The sequence below is a fragment of the Eptesicus fuscus genome, chromosome 9 (genome assembly GCF_027574615.1).
Source record: "Eptesicus fuscus isolate TK198812 chromosome 9, DD_ASM_mEF_20220401, whole genome shotgun sequence".
In the NCBI taxonomy this organism is placed as follows: Eukaryota; Metazoa; Chordata; class Mammalia; order Chiroptera; family Vespertilionidae; genus Eptesicus; species Eptesicus fuscus.
Window position 1 is genome coordinate 33,159,254 of NC_072481.1, and position 19,795 is coordinate 33,179,048.

At 40.3% G+C, this 19,795-nt stretch overlaps 1 protein-coding gene and 1 non-coding gene across 4 annotated transcripts; one reads left to right on the forward strand and one right to left on the reverse strand.

The window, feature by feature from the left end:
- Nucleotides 1-4,013: 4,013 nt before the first annotated feature.
- On the reverse strand, nucleotides 4,014-18,617 carry PRPF38A (pre-mRNA processing factor 38A). 3 transcript variants are annotated; one of them, XM_008139308.3, is made up of 10 exons: nucleotides 18,295-18,614; nucleotides 14,397-14,556; nucleotides 13,000-13,121; nucleotides 10,997-11,082; nucleotides 8,376-8,486; nucleotides 6,403-6,515; nucleotides 5,769-5,795; nucleotides 5,549-5,646; nucleotides 5,021-5,069; nucleotides 4,014-4,425 (listed from the first exon to the last, which is right to left on the reverse strand). In XM_008139308.3, exons 1-10 carry the CDS (start codon nucleotides 18,422-18,424, stop codon nucleotides 4,383-4,385), a joined length of 939 nt encoding a protein of 312 aa, XP_008137530.1. In that variant the 5' UTR covers nucleotides 18,425-18,614; the 3' UTR covers nucleotides 4,014-4,382. The 3 variants fall into 3 exon arrangements, with proteins under 3 accessions (XP_008137530.1, XP_054576537.1, XP_054576536.1); XM_054720562.1 differs by having other exon boundaries at nucleotides 14,397-14,458; nucleotides 18,295-18,458; XM_054720561.1 differs by lacking the exon at nucleotides 5,769-5,795 and having other exon boundaries at nucleotides 18,295-18,617.
- LOC114230817 (U6 spliceosomal RNA) lies at nucleotides 12,710-12,816 on the forward strand. The gene has a single exon (XR_003616793.1). It is a non-coding gene; the product is annotated as a U6 spliceosomal RNA (small nuclear RNA).
- Nucleotides 18,618-19,795: the final 1,178 nt, after the last annotated feature.

The following is a 19,795-nucleotide window of genomic DNA, read 5'->3' on the forward strand; positions in this document are numbered from 1 at the left end:
AGCTGCCTCCTGCACAACCCCTACTGGGGATTGAGTCTGCAGCTCCATCATGTGCCATTGACCAAGGATTGAACCGTGACCTGGTTTGTGGGTTGATGCTCAACCACTGAGGCACACCTGCCTGGCTGGTTTATTGATAAGTCATTCTGACTGGTGTAAGGTCATCTCTCTTTGTGGTTTTGATTTGCATTTCCCTAATGATCAGTGCATCTTTCTGTGTGTCGGTCAACCACCTCTATGTCCTCCTTGGAGAAATATCTATATTCATGTCCTCTTTCCATTTTTCATCTAATTGTTTCTTTGATGCTAAGCTGTATGAATTCTTTATATATTTTGGATATTAACCCCTTATTGGATATATCAGTTGCAAATAACTTCTCCAGTTCAGTAGGTTGCTTTTTTTGTTGAGTTTCTTCTGTGGTACAAAAGCTTTTGTTTGATGTAGTTCCATCTGTTCATTTTTGCTTTTGTTATCTTTGCCCTAGGAGACTTATCCAAAGAAGTATTGCTAAGACCAGTGTCCAAAATTTATTGCCTGTGTTTTCTTCTAGGAGTTTTATGATTTCAGGCCTTACATTTTCAATTTCAGTCTTTTAATCCATTTTTTAATTTTTGTATGTGATGTAAGTGGTCTAGTTTCATTTCTGGGATAAGATGTTTTTGTGTATGTTTCTATATTATGGTGAATGGGATTGTTAATATAAATATAAATGGGATTATTAGGTAAAAAGGATAAAAATTCTAAGGTTCCTCTGACATACTGCCAAATTACCACCCAGAAAAGTGATTACCAATTTGCATTTCTGGCAAACTATATAAAATATGTTGGTAAGCTTATAAAAAGCTTTCTCCAAAGAACTCACATTTTCCTTGTAAAGAATTTAAATGTCTATTAAAAAAAAAAGGTATTAAAGCATTCAAAAGCCCATCAACCAGAAATACGGTTATCTGGTGAACTGTATTCATTCCAACCATCTCTTATACGTATGTGTACATACAATTTTATAAAAATGGGCTCATATGCTGTATTTAGTAAATATAGCACATTTTACTTGGGTTTAACAAGAAAAAATGTGAAAGTGAAGAAATGCCAAAATTGAAAATTTTCTACAAGAATCTAATTCTGAGTTTCCCTTGAAAATTAAGGACAATTATAGAAAACACTTAAGAGGCTGGAATAATTTATTTCTAGTGTCATGTATATTTTAATTAAAGACAGTATGACTCCTGTTTTGAAAAATGAAACTAGCACACTTAAAAGAGTCCCTCTATTTCCTGGTTCTATTATTTCTATATAGGCAGTGTTCAAATATTTGAGTCTTATAATTCCTCTTTATTTTAATTCGCCCCCTACTGGGGATCGAGTCTGTAAACCGGGCATGTGCCCTTGACCGGAATTAAACCCGGGACCCTTCAGTCTACTGGCCCGTCGCTCTATCCACTGAGCCAGAATTCCTAGAGCTGTTTTATTATCCCTTTAGCTTTTTTCATTTTTTCCTCCTATTTTCTCAATACCTTTATCTTGTATTTTGTTTTCTAAGGTTTCCTTTTTCCAGCTTTTCATCTTCATTTACTCTCTTCAACCTAATTTCCTATCTCCTTTCATCTCTTCTTTGAACTTTTACATTTGCATTTAAAAAAACCCAGATCCATCACTGTGGAGAATTTAACCTTTTGGGGGAGTGGCCAGCACCTGTGATCATTCTTTTCTGATTAATGCCGAGTTAAAGTTAGGTCAGTCTGCTGAAAATAACAGAACGGGGCTAAGTTTAAGTTGGGATCTTAGATTAGCAGCCTCTCACCAAATCCATTATTTCCTTTGTCTCTGAGAACACATTTCTCCCTTTATTTTTTTAGTATTAAGAAGTCATTGTGCCCTATGGCAAAATTTTTAAGGCAGTGTAATTCAAATTGTGGGAAGTGAAATCAATTTAGTGGTTTGTACCCAATATTAAAAACTGTTACTATATAGAAAACATCAGAATGCATTTTGCGTAAGGAATAACATTTCTTTCCTGAAATTTTTTCAATACAGAACACACACACGATGCAAAATTTGTTGTACAGGCCCAAGTAAAAACAAAAATAAAAAACAAGTTATAAAGCTACAGTTCCAAGGCCTCATTTACTAGACTGGCTAGCACATACATGACAGAAATGGCCCTTCAGCAGGATTTATCCTTAGGCTCCATCTCCTCTGCAAGCCTGTAATTTATCAAAAACAATTTCCGAAGAGATGCTCATCATGTCCTACTCACTGTTATTTCTTTTGTACTAACGAGAATAAGGACAATCGGCTTCCTGCTATAGGTTGGCTATACTGCTCCAATTTGGTCCAGATTTCACCATAAGCCTAATAAGTATGCTTGAAGTTTATAGTTTATATTTGGGGAGGTTTCTTTCTGTTATTAAAAATTGCTGGGGAGTTTTAAGACAAACATTTAAATATTTTAATGTACTGGATGATGATTTAGTTGGCCCAGAAGTTCTTTAGCCAAAAGACATTTCTTTCTGCTTAGATCACAAGAAATAACTGCTAGGATTCTATAACAGATGTAAACAGAGGTGCTTATATTTAATTTTTAAAGGCAGTCATATATAGTTGTATGATAGAACAAAATAGCTCTGATGGACAACTCTTATTAGCTGAAGTATCTTCAAAAGAAGAATCACTGAAGAATTCAAAATCATGATAATGATGCCCAAATGCTTTAATATTGCTGCAATAATCCTTCAGTTCAATAGCAAGCAATAGAATGTGAATCCTATGACCAGATATGTATGGCTTTCCAAGAAACTGGATCCATCCTGTGAGGCAGTTGGTATTCACAATTCTTGCTGGGACCAGAGCTGCAGGAAGTCATTCAATCACTTTTTCATTTTTAAAGGAGGAAAGGTAAGTGCAGGTAAATGGAACTTTGCTAGCAAAGATTCCAACATCCTCTCCTCTTGATTATCAATACCCATGAACATTTTTGTTTGTTGTTGTTAATCCTCACCAGATGATCCCCCCCCCCCCCCCCCCCCCCCCCCGCCATTGCTTTTTTCGGAGGGAAGCATCAATGCTAAAGAGACACATGGATTGTATGCCTCATGGATGCATTCAGACTGGGGTGGGGAGTGAACCTGCAACCCAAGTACATGCCCTTGACTGGGAATTGAACCCACAACCCTTTGCTTTAACCACTGGGGAACACCAGCAAGGGACCAAATGAACATTTTTCAATCATTTTGTTTCTGCGTCCTCATCTAATTCTCTTTTCTGAATGATTCACTGCAGTTTTCAACCCATGACTGCACTTCCTCTCACCAGTGCTGTTGCCTGATTCTGTTATTGGCTGCTCCTACATATACAAATACTCCTGGGGCAATCTGTTTAATTCTGCACATCCACAATTATCCAAACATTGTCATTTCAAGGGTAGATCACTATGCTCAATTCCAGTTCCTAGTTCCAACTTTCTGAGCTTTGCCTAGACATACTATAGCTGTCTAAACTGATTGCATCATTTTCACTACAACTCCCACTACCTGCCCCTGTAAATCCTGGTCTCTTCCTGCTATATTTCCTGGCTTTATGAATGGCATTATTGTCCAACAATTCAGGTCAAAACCCTGAGTGACATTACTTTTCTCTCCAACAAACCTTTTCAATCTTGTTGCCCTACTGCTACTGACTAGACTTGGATAATGTCAATTCTTCTAGAATACAGGCTGGGCATCTTAACCTTGTGGAAGGAGAAACAATATATAAAAATGCTGTATAAAAGGTGTTAAGTTTTACTGTTTGTTGAACTGTTCAGTGCAACTGGATTAAATGATCCAGAAGAATCCTTTTGTTACAAAACTGCTATTCATCAGTTAATTCTCATATTTATTATCACTTGCTACTGCTGGGGAAAAAAGCACTAATGTTTTACTAACTTGATTTTTTAATGTAACAGCAGCAGCACAAATCTTAGGATTCTCAAAACAGTTCTAATCGGAGCAAACTAAAAATGAAACCAAAGAAAGATGGAATGTTAAATTTAATAACAAAAGTATTACTAGGCCGCCCATATCTCCTCCTTGTCATACATACCCTCCACTTCCCAAATCCTCAATGTTTGTTGTACAAGGGATCAAAAGCAGCCCTTGGGGAGCATTATCCCTCAAATATGGATTAGGATTCAAAAAGAGATACAAAACTAAGCACCTCTTTCATTACCACCCACCCCTCCACCCCCAAGGAAAAAAAAGTGGAGAGACTTTCAGGTTAAAAAAACCAAAAACACCCTAAAATATTCTTATAGCTGCCTTGGGAGTAGATCTTAGTCCTTCCACAAAGAGAGATGACTTCATATTTGCAGGAGGCTATTTGGACTAAACCTAAACTGAGTCCATTACTCATTCCCTCTCCGGCTCTTCTTGTGGCTCTTCTTAGATCTGAAATGGCAACACATACACATTATTAAACTTAACACCTGTTCAAGGAGCTGGGCAAGGACTTTTGAGGAAAACTGGGGTATGGTGACACTGATGGGAACAGAGGTGATACATAATCTTCATTAAATGGCCTGGTGTTCTATGTCTCAGAGTAACACAATGAGTCTAGCTAGCATTACTGTCCAAAATTTACCACTGAGGAAATGACCTCTGAGAGATTAAGAATGAACATAACAGTGTATAGCATATAGACATTTCTATTGAAAGCTTATCAAATGAAAGTGACTTGTTCATTGTCACTCTGTTAAAAGTGTTAAAAGTTGGGGTTAAGTCCAGGCCTCCTGAGACCAAAGCTCATACCCCTATCACTATCCAAAGCACATAACCCTATCACCTTCAAAGAAAAACAAAACAACACAAACATATATAATTCTAGTAATTCTCAGGGCAACAGGCCAATTTTCTCCTATAATGAAGGAGAATTCCTAAATATCCCCATCAAAGCAAAATTTCAGGTCAAATTTAATTGTGACTGGGGCTTTAATTTCTGAATAAAGAGTGAAATTCTCAAGTCAAAATAGAGGTCAATCCATACCTTTCAGGAGATTTTGAGTGGCTTCTGTGTCTGTGACTACGGTGATGACCTAGGAAAGAAAAGGCCAATAAATGAATTGAGATTCTACCCTCCTATTCCTCCGAAGTCATTTTCACCTCCCCCAAAACCTCCCATTGGCTTAATACTTTATTGGTCTATGCTAGGGACATCTCTGTTTGATAGTAGCTCTCTGAAATGGTGTGTGTATGGTGGAGAGGAGAAATGAACCCACTTCATATGCATCCAGGGCTTTATGGCTCATTACACAAACATCGCATTGAGTATTTACCACTACTCTTATTAAGTCTCAGTCCTAAAATTTCAGATGATGAAAAAACTGAGGCTCCTCCACTTAACAGCAAAGCCTATAAATGAGAGTCAAGATGTCAACTCTTAATTTTTAAATTCTAAGTCCATTTCCTTTTCTTCTAAGCAATAACACAAGCACTCCAGTATTGCAAGAGGTTAATTGTTCCTATTACATTTCTTTGTTAATACAACCAATAGCAAAAGGCCCAAATGTTATACCTGGGGACTTGGAGCGGGATCTGTGTCGTCTATCTCGGGACCTGCTGCGGTGACGTCTTGGACTTTTGCTCCGATGCCTCTCTCGGCGAGGGGAAGGGCTGTGGAAATGACTGGTTACACTCCCATATCTGCCTGGCAATTTAATCACAAAAACAGCATCCCCTCTGCCCCCCTTTGCCCCAATTCCTACCCTTCATTACAAAAACCCACAAAGGCCTACCTCCTCCTTTTTGGAGACCGACTTCGCCTAAATGTAAAGAAAACAGATGAAGAAGAGCCTTAGTAGGTAGGTGCCTTGAATGTTGTACATTGCAAAAAATTGCCCCAATTTTTAACCCATCTCTTTTGTCATGTAACTTTTAGCACCCTCCCACTCCAAGTGACTTGCTTTGGCCAATGGGATATTTACAGATGTGATACAACCGTATAGTGGAAAGAAACTTGCATGATTGGGCTTGTTGGCTCTTGAATTCTGCCATTACCATGAGAATGTGCCTAACCTAGCCTAGAATGAGACATACATAGAGAAGAGATGAATTGCCCCAGTCATCCTAGCTAACTAAGGCCATCTTGTAACTAAGGCCAACAGACTACAAATCAGGTGAGTGAACATAACATACTAAAAAAACTGCCTAGCCAAGCCCAGCTTATATCACTGACTGCAGACTTGTGAACTTAAATAAATGATTATACTGTCTGCCACTGAGGTTTTGTGGGTGGTTATTTTCCAGCAACTAACACATTGGGCAAGCAAACATTCTCCATAGACTGGCATCTTTCCTTCCCTGAAGTCCAAACTTTGAGTCTACAGTGCTTAAAATCTTCCTGGAAGAGGCAAATGACTAGGGCCTTACCTTCTAGGAGACCTGCTCCTACTTCTCCTGTAGCGCAGTGTGGGAGAGCGACGGGGCTTGTCCAAGTCTCGGTAGCTTCTCCGGCGGTGATCAGGTGATGGTACTCTCTCCAACTGTAAATGAGATAAATGAGATAGATGGATCAGTGATGAGCAAGGCTTATAGAGAGCCATTTAGAAACACTGCTACACTCCCCAACCTATCCTGTCCCAAATTCTACCTTTAACCTTTTGCACTCGGATGTCAAGTGTGATGGTTATTGAATGTATCAATAATTTGAAATATAAAAAAAATCCAAATAAGTTTGTATGAAAAGAAACTCCAATTTTTTATTCTACTGCCGCGCTTTGTAAAATCTGGGGTATTTAAAAAATTAAATCCCGAGTAGAATAAAGGAATCGAGAAAAAAGCAAGCGAGTGCAAAGGGTTAAGTGATTCTTTTATTTCAGAGAGAGAGAGAGAGAGAGAGAGAGAAACATCAATGATGAACATCAATGGTGAGAGAGAATCCTCTATCGGCTGCCTCCTGCATGCCCTCCCCTGGGATCAAGCCTGCAACCTCGGCATGTGCTTTAACTGGGAATCAAACTATGACCTCTTGGTTCATAGACTGACACAACCACTGAGCCACACCAGCTGGGCTACCTTCAAGTGATTTTAAAAACAGTAATTTGAAAAACATGGAGGGATAACTTGGAGGAGGAAAAAACTCCAATTAAAAAAACTTTCCAATAATTCCATTATTGTTCTAGTGTTGGTACCATTATTCTGGGACTTACTGAGAGTAGTGAGAGATTACTAATCATATTTATCTCCTTAAGAAGTTGAATTTCCAATGCAAAAGAAAACATATAAATGTAAAATGATTAAGGTTAAATACAAACTCATGGTGTACTTTAATCTTAAAGAGAAATTTCCTTTAAGTTCAGCCAACTACCAAGGCCTAGCTAGTAACACTGACCAAACCTAGAGAATAACCATGTACAGTACCCAAGTTATGGTATCTAAATATCGTAGCTCAGTAAATGGAATCAAAGGCTCCTTGGAAAATGGCTAATTCCAGTTTGAGGGCAGAAGCTAGTAAAAGATGACTAGAACATACATCAGAAAGCAAGGGGCTGAGACTACTATGATTATATCAAAGTCTCACAAGTCAAGTTGAGGGACCCCCACTAGCCAAAGATGGGACACTGTGAGTATCAATCAAAAGGGACAATAATGCATCAAAGCATAAAAAAAATGCTTAAATCCATGAGTTTACAATGCTACCAAGGACATTCATCTTGGGAGGCTATTCTAGAACCATTTCATTTTAAAAACTGATACATGAAATGTTAAGATGCTTCAAGGTAAATTGGTGGGGGGCAAATGGGTAGAGATGTAGAGGAAACAAACTGGCTATGAGTTGATCAACATTGAAGCTAGGCTGATGGGTAAATTGAAGTACAATCTCTCCACTTTGGTATGTGATTAAAATTTCCCATTAAAAAAAACACAAAAACCTACTTTTGGCTCACTCACCACAGAAAAGCACCTCAGCTTTACATGGCTTTGAATTCATGAATGATTGTGCTTCCTTCTGCACTCAACTTTAAGGGAGCCTGATGGCTCAGAGCTACACTTCCATTTATAATGTCTCAGACTCCATGAGCTAGTATTTCTTGTATGTTCCGCTAACCTTTTTCCATATGTATATTGTTACTTGAATTTTAATCACAAATGTTTTAGGTCCTTTTTTAACTTACCATAAGTATATCCACATTATACAGAGAAAACTGAGATTATGTAATTTGCACAAGGTTATACTACTATATACAGCAGAGTTGAGATATGAACCAGGGTCTATTTTAAAGCCCATATTCTTATTGACTAAATACTGCATTTTTTGGTTAAAGAAAGTTAAAAACAACAAAACACCATTCCCCTTCCCTGTAACTATCCCTTCTTCCCCCTTAAGCTCCCAGGTACCTGACCTTCTCATCCTCTTCTTCCTCCTCTTCACTGGACTCGACATCATCCATGTCCTCTTCTAGAGCGCTAACCCGAGGCTCCAATTGCTCAGCTTCCTCTAGCACATAGCGTTTCTACAGAAAACACAATGAGTGTTAGGGGGCCTTGATATCTTATCTATGTCCAGAAGTCCCAACACTGGGCTCCTGAGATTCATTTCAAAGACATCCTTGACAGTTTAAAATGCTCATAAGGTGTTTAATATACCAGAAATTTATATAGTCTTTAAATTCCCCTGTAAACAGATACAAAGCTGAAGGGACGTCTCCATTTCCTGTTGGTTCTATTCTCTGTGATCTTATACTCTAAGGTCACTGGGTTATCAATCAAGATAGGTATAGCCTCAAATAAAAAAATGTGGACTTCATATATAAGGGCCGTAAGTTCATGGCTGGGACCGTGTTGGCTGGAAGTTCTGCCAGAAGTGGCTCAGATCAGAATTGCCCCAAGAGATCCACTGAGGCTCAGTCCAGTTTGGGGCTGAAGAGTGTATTAGGTCTTGCTTTAGAACAGCACCAATTCTCTACAAAACCCAAGATTCAGAGAGCTGTCTAGAGTCATGCATTTTTTTAACAAGGCACAGGAAATAATTCATCTGGTTCCATTTTCTTCTGAGATGTGACTTAGCAGTGTTTACTGAGTGACAAAGGATCTGAGAGGCAAAGGTGAATTCAAAACTGCCAAATGGTCTGGCTGGGTCATAAGATCCCTTACCATTTATAAGTGCTAAGTGCATAAAGAATGTTGGATAGCCCTAGAATAAATAGTAACATTTGTATGTTACTTAACTCTCATTCATCCCTAAAAACATTCTATATAAGTTGGTAGAAATGAGACAAAGATGCCACTCAGTTAAGTCAATCCCTCAGAAAAATGCTTTCCACTCAGGATCACCAGTTTGGGATCTAGGATCACATCAGATAGGGTTTCCAGAATCCCTAATGCTCACCAGATTTGTCAGTGAATAAAGTCAATATATAATTCATAGTATTTGTGTTTGATGAAATTAGAATTCATTCCACAGAAGCTCCTTGCCAATGTCAGGACACATCAGAAGCTAAACTGATGATCTATGGGTTGCTTAATAAGAACAGAATCAGAGCAAGAGGGTCACTTCTTAAGGGTCACTTAATCCAAGACATGTAAGAGGCCCACACCTCTTGCTGACAGAACATGTATCTGTCAAATTTCAATTTCTCTCTCCTCAGTGAGGCTTGTTTTATAGTCTTCTAGACTCCATGCAAACCACCTCATATCAGTAGGTTTGCTTCAAGCTGACTGGGCTTTGGAACCCTTAGTTAAAACATGATTGCAATTCTAAGTATTTCAGTTCTTTTGCAGTATTTCTAAAAATAACAAGAGCAGACAATATAATAATAATTAATGTAATCCACAATGCGTTAGTAAGAGAATTGGGTCCTAAAAGCCAGTTTTCAGATTTGAAATCTCATTCTCTTCACCACATGGACTATAGTATCGAGTATGGAACAGTAGAGAGACACTCATTCAGCAATAAAAGGAAATAAACTATTAATACATGTAACAACATAGATGAATTTCAAAATAATTATGCTGGGGAGAAGACAGACTAAAATTAGAATGTACTGTACTAATCCCAAAATGCAACTAATCTATCATGACAAAGTAGCATATATATCAGTGGTTGAATAGGGGTGGGTGGGCGGGATTGTATAGAAGGAAACTTCTGGGGTGATGGATATTTTCACTATTCTTAATTGTGATGAGTTTCAAGGGCATACACACATATGTCAAAACTTACCAAACTCTATACTTTAAATGTACGTAATTTATTCTATGTCAATTATATCTTAATAAAGCCATTTAAAAGAAAGTCTATGCTCAAATGAAATCTCACTCTCAAGCCCGATATGTTACTTAAAGAAAAAGGAGCTGCTCTGGTTGGCTAATGTGGAGCTGTCTCCTCTTATTCCTTCCAATAGCCTTAAAATAGTCCCATGGGGCAGACCACTAGTTAATCTAGTTTTTTATTTCATAGAAGGGAAAATAAAACCAGGTCCCCCAGCAAGTCAGCTGTAATAATTACCCAGAAACTTAGGTCTCCTAGTTCCCTGTTCAGTCATCTCTCTCTTTAGAAATCTCTATTCCCTTTCTCTTTAGCTACCTACTATATCTGTTTTCCCTTTTTATTTTCAACAGTTTTAAAATCATACTCTGTAAAAGCTGTTCCTGAAAGGCATTTCACGGACAATCATATATCTCTGGGAAAGGAAGACAGGATGATTACAGTGCTATTTTAGGGATTAAAGTCTGCTCATACTCCTGACCCTCCTTTTATGTTTAATATCCTGAATTTTATATGAAGGGCAATTTGAAAAAAGCTGCTCACAAATTTCAAAAATCTACCCTAGCTACAGTGTCTTTGACATAACATTTTAAAGAACAAAGTCTTCTTGTGTTAATAATTTTTAAAGCCCTACCCCTTCAAATTATCTGCTTGACTCTCACCTCCAAGCTGCTATGTTTTACAGAGACATGTAGACTACTTATTTGGGGGGTCGAGGTAGGGGGGGAGTGACTCATATATGAGACTTTGATCTCTTACCTGTAGCCGGGGCAGAATGATATCACAGACTCTCTCACTGTGTAGTAGTTCATCAATGAACTCATCTACGTGCATCAGTTCAAACTCTAATAAAAGAAAAATCATAAGCTCAACAATTTGGAAATAAATTTAAATAGCCAAAAAGTAATTGTGAATTCTCTGCAGCTTCCTTTTCACTAGTGAAGCTATTATGGTGTGGCAATTACACAGAAGGGAGTACTGTTAAAGCTGGGCTTAAACTAAGCCCTTGAAGCCTTCACCACTTATCTTCATTCATTCAACTCACATTTATTGAAAGCATCTATGTGCCAGGCCTCATTTAGGAGCTGGGGATAAAAGGATAAATGAAGCTGTCCCAATTAGCAGAAGAGACAAACGCAAAAGCAAGCACAAATAGTTGTGAATTGCACAGAGGTAATGTTCTTGAATAGATCATATAACTAAAGTGTAATTTCTGAATATAGAATGCGTGTCTTATATGGTAAATGGAAAAATTTCAGAATTTCTATAGTAAACATTACCACGGGTAATTTTGCCCCCCCGTAACTAGGGTGGGGAGTGCTACTGGCTTTTAATGGGTGGAGGCCAGGGGTATTGTTAAATATCCTACAATGCACAGGACAGCGCCCTACAAAGAATTATATGGCCCAAACTGCCAATAGACTGAGAAACCCTATCTTACTTTAGTTAACATAATCCTATATAATAAAACCCTAATATGCAAATTGACCAAATGACAGAATGACCAGTTGCTATAATGTGCACTGACCACCAGGGGGCAGATGCTCAACGCAGGAGCTGTCCCCTGGTGGTCAGTGCGCTCCCAACAGGGGGAGCGCTGCTCAGCCATCAGCCAGAAGCTGGGCTCACAGCTGGCGAGCGCAGCGGTGGTGGCAAGAGCCTCTCTTGTCTCCACTGCGGGTGGTAAGGAGGGAGGGATCCCAGACTATGAGAGCCCTGGACTGTGTGAGGGATTCTGACTGCTGGCTTAGGTCTGATCCCCCTCGGGCCTAAGCTGACAGGCGGACAACCCCCGGAGGGGTCCTGGACTGTGAGAGGGCGCAGGCTGGGCCGAGCCCCCCACCCCCCAGTGCATAATTTTCGTGCACCAGGCTTCTATCATAATCATAAATAAGTAATTCTATAATGGCCATGTCCATCTTGTTTACCATGTTATTTCCAGTACATAGCAAACAATAACATGGTGAACAAGATGGGAGTCATGGCCATTATTACTTGGCATGACTTGACATTTAATACATATTTATTCGATAAATAAATTACTAAGTTAACAAAAGTTTAAAGTATAATTTCAAATTCTTAACCTTCTACTGCTTAATGATACATGTAGAAGGGAAAGGAAAAAAAAAACACAGTTACTAATTTTTTATTGCACCAAGTGAGAAAAGGTTATGATTGCACTAACCCACTTTATCACTAGAAGTGTCTCTGTAAGAGGCATGGAGCTGCACCTCTTGGATATACTTACTGTTTTTCAGTGGGACTCCTACATAAGTATGAGTAAGTACACTTAGTCTATATACTGTAGTGTGAAGTATAGTAGCTAGAGAGGCCAGCAGAAAGAACTGTGAAGATGGAAAACTAACTTGGGAGGTTTGGGGAAGGCTTTTATGGTGGTCATTCTAGAGCTAAATATTATGGAATGGAGCACATGTGGAGGGAGCATGTGACACAGGCTGGGATTAAAATAAGATGCTCACTTCAGCAGCACATATACTAAAACTGGAACACTACAGAGAAGATGAGCATGGCCCCTGCGCAAGGATGGCACACAAACTGATAAAACGCTCCATATTATAAAAAATAAAGGTGCAGTCAGGAAGGTGGGCAGATAGGGTAGGCTGGTTAAGGCCAACAGGAGGCTAACAGTCTAATGAAGGAGATAAAGGGGAGCACTCACTATGTGACTATGAGGGCAGAGATACTGGTGAAATAAAAACTGGCTCAGGAATGAAGGTTCAATCATATGGCACCATACTTACCTCCATTTCGGTTCTGGCTCTTAATTTTTCTATAATCATTGTACAGAGGCTCCAAGTATTTGTAGCAATCAATTGCAGTGCCTGTCAGCCTCATATAAAGTGCTCCCAACATGCGGACATACCTGACAGATCAATGACAGTGAAACAACAATTCCTAAAAAGTTCTAAAAGTTCATCCTTAAAAATTCCTGAGTTTTACCATTGGCTTTACTTATGACAGTATTGGATAAACAAGTTCTTTTTCTTTGGCAAATGAGAAAGCTGCAATTTTAGAGGCAGCATGGGGCAGTAGGAAGAGCTAAAATATGGAGTCCTGGGTTCAAGTTCCCATTCTACCACTTACTAGTTGTGAGAATTTGGGATGTGTTGTTCAACTTTCAGAGTCTATTATATTACCTGCAAAATTAAGATATAACCTATTTACCTCACAGATAGTCTAATGAGTTACTGAATAAACAACAGAAAGCATAGGATATATTTACTAACAAGAACTAATACACATAGACATGAATATATAAATTGCTGCTAGGCAGCAGAACGCTGATTCAGGAAGAATTTCAAAATCATCTGGGTTCAAATTCTGGTTCTATTACTTACTTTATTTGCTTTCTCAATTCTTGTAAAATGCAGAAGACAGCACCTAATTTGCTGGCATGGTATACTAGTATGACAAAATACGTGTACAATGCTAAGCATAGCACACAGCAAGTACCTAATAAAAATTAGCTATTTTCTAGCTGTTAATGTTTTGTAAGATTCTTTCCTTTTCCCTTTCTTTTATAACCAACTACTCATCAAATCTCCACTTAATATGGTAGCAAAGAATATGATATCTGCAACCAGCTTTGCCTCTTTTTACCTGTCTGTGAATTATTATTATGTATGTCTCTTGTCTGTGAGCTCCTTGAGAATGGATAATAAAATAAGAGCAGCTCACATTTTGGGATGTTTACTATGCAACATACACTGTGCAGTGGAATTTATAGCACTATCTTCTGTAACCCTCACATCTATCCTGAGTTGATATTTCTGTCTTCATTTTGCAAGTAAAGAAAATAAAGCTTAGAAATTAAGTAACTTTTCTAAGGTCACAGTTAATAAGTAACAGAGTCTGGACATGAACCTATATCTAACACCAAAGTCTTCCCTCTTATCTTCTACAGAATGTCGTTTTCTTTACCTCTGAGCATCAGTGATTTTGTGGAATACCTTTTTTGGGGGATAAGTTACCAATGTTGGAAAAGTAAAGATCAATCAAAATACAAATTTAAGAGTTCAAAAGCAAAATCCTAAAGTGGGACTCTGTGGAAATGAGATACGTTATCACTCCTCTTAACCAAAACCAAATTCTGGACTACTGAAATTGAAGCTTTTATATTAGTCAACATTTTACTCACTTGAAATCTTCATTTTTTATAAACTCAACAATGATATCCTTCTCTGGTTGAATCTGAAGCATCTTCAAGGTCAAACACAGAAAGGGAGTTGGCTTTATGTTGCCACCATAGACGCCACCGACAAACCTTAACTCCATGGCTTTATCAACTACAAGTTCAGCTAAAAAATAAACACACACACACACAAAAAACAGTGGCATTTCAGACATATTAGGGCTTAGCTTTTCCCGATTTGAAGAGAAGTTAGTTCAAGGTTTGGTCCTCCTGAATACTCATCAACAGTTTAATATTAGGAGAACAAATGTGCACTTAATAGTAGTAATAATAGGTGATAATGGTAGCAGCTGTCATACACTGATGAATTATTATATACCAGGCTATTAGCTAAGCATTCATTTAATTTTCACAACAAACCATGAGGTTAAGTTGTAGCACTGCCCTGTTTTCAGCTAAGGAAAATGAGGTCTAAGGAAGGTTAACTGACTTGCTTCAAGGTCCACAGCTAGAAAGCAGCAAGGCCTGGATTTAAATCTAAGCCATCAAACTTCGAGTCCACCATCATGTTAGGGGGAAATAACACATTTGGAGTTAACAGAGAGATGTAAAAATGTCCAATCCTGTAGACAATTTTATGAGAGTTTATCTGAACCAAACTGATGATATGCCAGGAAGCAAGATCTCAAATGCTCCTGAGAATGACAGTTTTGCATTTCTTTTTATACATTGGAATTAAGAAGAGAACTAAGATTACATGATAGGATAGTTAACAAAATTACATGCTCCCAAAAAAGGATTACTCTGACATTTCAAAGGTGTGTTAACCTAGATGCACAAGAACAAAGGGCAGGGCTTGCTTAAGGCAAAGTTAAACCTTTTACTAAAAAAGTTACATGGGCATGACTACCAACAATGACTTGCCCAGTTCAGACTTTATGATCAGATCACCCTCGAGATAATGGACTAATTCAAGTGAGGGGATGTCCAAATGCATGTTAAGAAATCGACAAATTAGTTTACCTGTTTTTACTTATGTAGACATGTTTGTGTAATGAAAAATTTAATTTCATCGAAAAGTTTTCAAAAAAAAATTTTCTATTACTGTAATTTTAAATTTATACTGAATAGGTCTAGTTATCAGTCACCATGAGCAAACAAATGCACACAGCTGGGTTGTGGCTTAGCACTCAGAACATCAGCCTGCAGGCATTAAAAATGCTACAAAAAAAGTCACACTACAGGCAACAAACAGAACCAATTACCACTCAAGATATGGTGTGATCATGTGCTAATCATTCCCTGAACATTGCTTACAAGAGGTGAATCTTCAGTTTAAATGAGTAGACTACAGTTGTAGATATGTAATATTTATTTGTCACTGGTATTACTACAGTGTTTTTTTCTAATATATGGCCTAGTCACTAAAATGTGTTAAAACTAACAGTGAATGCCCAGCTGGTGTGGCTCAGTGATTGAGAGTTGACCTATGAACCAGATCATGGTTTGATTCCCAGTCAGGGCACAGGCCCGAGTTATGGGCTCAATACCCAGTAGGGGGCATGCAGGAGGCAGCTGATCAATGATTCTCTCGTCATTGATGTTTCTGTCTCTCCCTCTCCCTTCCTCTCTGAAATCAATAAATTGTTTTTTTTTAAAAAAAACCCATAGTAAAGGAGATGAACCCTTTGCACTCGCTTGCTTTGTCTCGATTCCTGCTACCGATGCTAACCGTGTCGAGTCACACTCGACAACCGAGTGCAAAAGGTTAGAAATGGCAGCAGAGTAAGTGGATGCTACAGAGGTTCCCAGGAACAAACTGGAATTTCAACTAAAACACACAAAAAACATACTGAATAATCAACTGAAGAGAGAACCCTGATAACCAAGGACGGAAAGTGGAGACCGAATAAAGACTGGAAGGAAGGGCAGAGGCACGAAAGGGCTGGCCAGGCTCCCACAGACAGTAGCTAAAGTTCTGGAGAGATATCTCAGCTGTGGGGGGTTGCCACTGAGAACTTGGGTCTAAACCCCAAGCTGGGCCACCCAGCAGAGAGCATCAGAACTGAGAAAGGTGCCCAGCCCTGACAGGTTTGGCTCAGTGGATAGAGCGTCGGCCTGCGAACTGAAGGGTCCCTGGTTCGATTCTGGTCAAGGGCATGTACCTTGGTTGCAGGCACATACCCAGTGGGGAGTGTGCAGGAGGCAGCTGATCGATGTTTCTCTCTCATTGATGTTTCTAACTCTCTATCCCTTGCCCTTCCTCTATGTAAAAAATCAATAATATACTGTATTTTCCAGCGTAGAAGATGACTGGGTGTGTAAGATTTCCCTGGGTTAAAAAGTCGTCTTATACGCTGGAAAATACAGTACCTTATAATTCTTTTGATGTATGTATTGAGACCATATTATTAGCAACATGTACCGTATTTTCCGGCGTATAAGAAGAATTTTTAACCCAGGAAAATCTTATACGACCAGTTGTCTTATATGCTGGAAAATATGGTATATTAAAAAAAGAAGAAAAAAGAAAGATGCCCATATAATATCTGGCTGTGAAAAGCAGCAGGGTTGCTGTCTGCCAGGGAGAGAGGGCTGGAAATGCAGGCAACCTCTTAAAGGGCCAACACAAAATTTCTTGCACAGTCATTCACCTTGTGCTCCAGCAGAGGGAGGGCAAAGTGGACTGGAGCTGTGTGAGCAGAAGACAGGGTTGGGGGCTCTAGGGTTAGAGTTCGGAAGGCAGCCACCCCAGTTTCATATCATTCCTCACACTGTAGAGGTCATCTTTCTCAAGCTGACCTTTGCTATCAAGGCAGTTTTGCCTGGGGGGTGAGGGGTAGACAGCTGACCCTCCAGTGTGGAGTTTCTGAGGCCCATTAAGAGACTGAGAATAACAATCAGCCTCCAGGCAGAAGCAATTGCCCCACCCTGTTGGAAAACCTCTTGCCTCACCTGTGGATGATTGCCTGAGGGCTACTCAAGTCAAATCCAATCAGTCTGTAGGCAGAGGCCGGTTAGCTTTGGGTCTTTGCCTGATCTAATTGATCAGAAACAGGGTTTGACATTGTCCTGCACTAGAGATTGAGAGGTGTAGCAGATCTACCTAATACACAAACAGGTAGCCAAAATGGGGAGATTAAAAAAAAAAAAGTGAATACCAACAAAAAAAGAACCTGTTAATTTAATTATAACCAAATCTTAGTTAAAAGCCTTTTAAAATTAACAGGGTGTTGATTTTCACAAGACATATGAACCGGAAATTTTGTCCATTAAATCGAGGTCGGAGAAATCGAGGTCGGAGAAATCGAGGGTTTACTGTACTTCCTGTCACTGAACATGTCAGATTCATTACAGAGCCCCCTTTTCATTCACAAAAGACATAAAACACGGTAACAACTCTTCAACAGCCACATAATAGAGAATAAACCTCATCTACAAAATGGGAATAACCTTCCACAGTTGTCAAAATCAAACACTAGCTGTGTGAACTAGGGCAAGTCACTCCACCTCTCTTTGAGTCTGTGAGTTCAAATTTAAATAATAAAGTTTAAGGCCCACAGTGAGAATCAAACCTGACATAGCAAATAATAAATGTTAGGTACCAAAAAAGAAAAGACTTTCGGGGTCCCGAGCTTAATACTGTCTGGAACCCAGCAAGTTATCATTAAACATGGAACAACGCAAAGAACCCAGTTGAGACACCCTTCGGAATAAGACCCTGTCATCTGTGAGCCCAAAGCCTCATACAAGTAAGTCCAGGCACATAGCAGGCGCTCCTAGTAGGCGCTCCGGTTTTTCTAAACGACAGATTCCCTCCCAGTCTCACCCCCGGGGTCTAGTCCCACCGGCGCTCAGTCAGGAGAACCGGGCCACAAAGTGGGGTCGGCGCGCTTCCACTCACCCGTGAGCCCAAAGCACTCCTCTTTCCAGTACTTGGACTCATAGATTCGAGTCCGAATGATCTTCTCCACCAGATACTGCGGGTTGGTGCCGTGAATGCTGTGGGCATCCTTTACCGTGCGGTTCGCCATTTTAGAACGCTTTCAGTTCTATTTCCGTCGGGTCCTTTAGTGCGTCACATCCAGGTTAAAAACACACACCAAACACACGAAGAAAGATGGAGGAAGTCTCCTTTAAATAGCTCACGTTACCAGCTTGAAATCGGAAATGCTGCAGCGTAGGCAATCTCCTTCCGCAAACGACGTCGGCGATAGAATCAAAGGATGGCCGCCGCACGTAGGCGTGCCTACGTCATGCGTCCTCTCTTAGGTAGGCGGGACAGAAGGGAGGGCGGGACTCCGAGTCAGGGAGGACTAGACCGGAAGGGAGGGCGGGACTCCCGGAGAGGGAGGGCGGGCTGGTGACGCAACTAGGAGACAGCCTCGGGGCGGGGCTACGACGTTTGGCGCGAAATTTTATCTTCGCCTTCATTCCATTGCTAGTGAGGATCCCGTTTCCGCTCCACCGCGCGGCGCCTGGGCTGCTAGAGGAGGCCGGCTGGGGCAGGTGAGCGTTACTGCAGCCCCACGAGCTCCTGCAGTGGGGACGGTGGGAAGTGGAGGGCTTGCGCCTAGCTTCAGGAAGGTTCGGCCCGCGGTGCGTGTGGCGGCCCGCGGGCTGGAGGGGGACCTGAGCCGCGGGGACTGAGGAAGTTGTTCTTTGTAGACTCAGTCATTGATTCGTTCAGCACGTATTTACTAAGCGACTGTTCAGTGCCAGGCATCGTCCTAAGCCCGCTAGGAGCGTTCCTTCCGCACACCCCGATTGCTGAAACGCTTTCGGCTCCGCCAGGGGCTGCGAGTTTGCAGGGGCAGAGCCGGAAGCCGACCGCAGAGAAGCGTGAGCATTCCTGCCCTCGGGGCCCTGAGACTCTCAGTAATGATCTCAACCATCCCTTCGGTCTACATTGCTCTGGTGAAGCAGCGCATCTTTCCTCCTCTGAGCCATAGTGTAGCAGCACCACAGGGAGGGAGATAGGATCATAAGTTATTACCCCATTTTACGGATGTAGCAATTGCTCCTAGAGAGAGACTTGTCTAAGTTGCCTCCTCTCCCCGCTCCCCAGTTGTGCGGGGCTTAACCACCTCTTCTACTTCCTGTAATCTTACCCTAGAATAGAAGGGCCTTCTGTCTTGACAGTTGGGAAAGCACTGGACTTAAAGGCATGAGATAGAGAGATTCTTATCCTGGTTTACTATCTGTGAAACTGCAATGATTAAATATGTCAGTTTTCTATTTTCTGTTGTCTGTAGAAATGGCATCCCCTTCCCTGCTGTAATGGGTACTTGTGAATGCCATTGGAGGTTTCTGATGTGAGAACAGGGTGTGCCAAGTTCCTCTGCAACAATTCTTAACCGCAACAGAGGGCAGTATGTGGACTTTAGAAGGTTGATGAATCATCT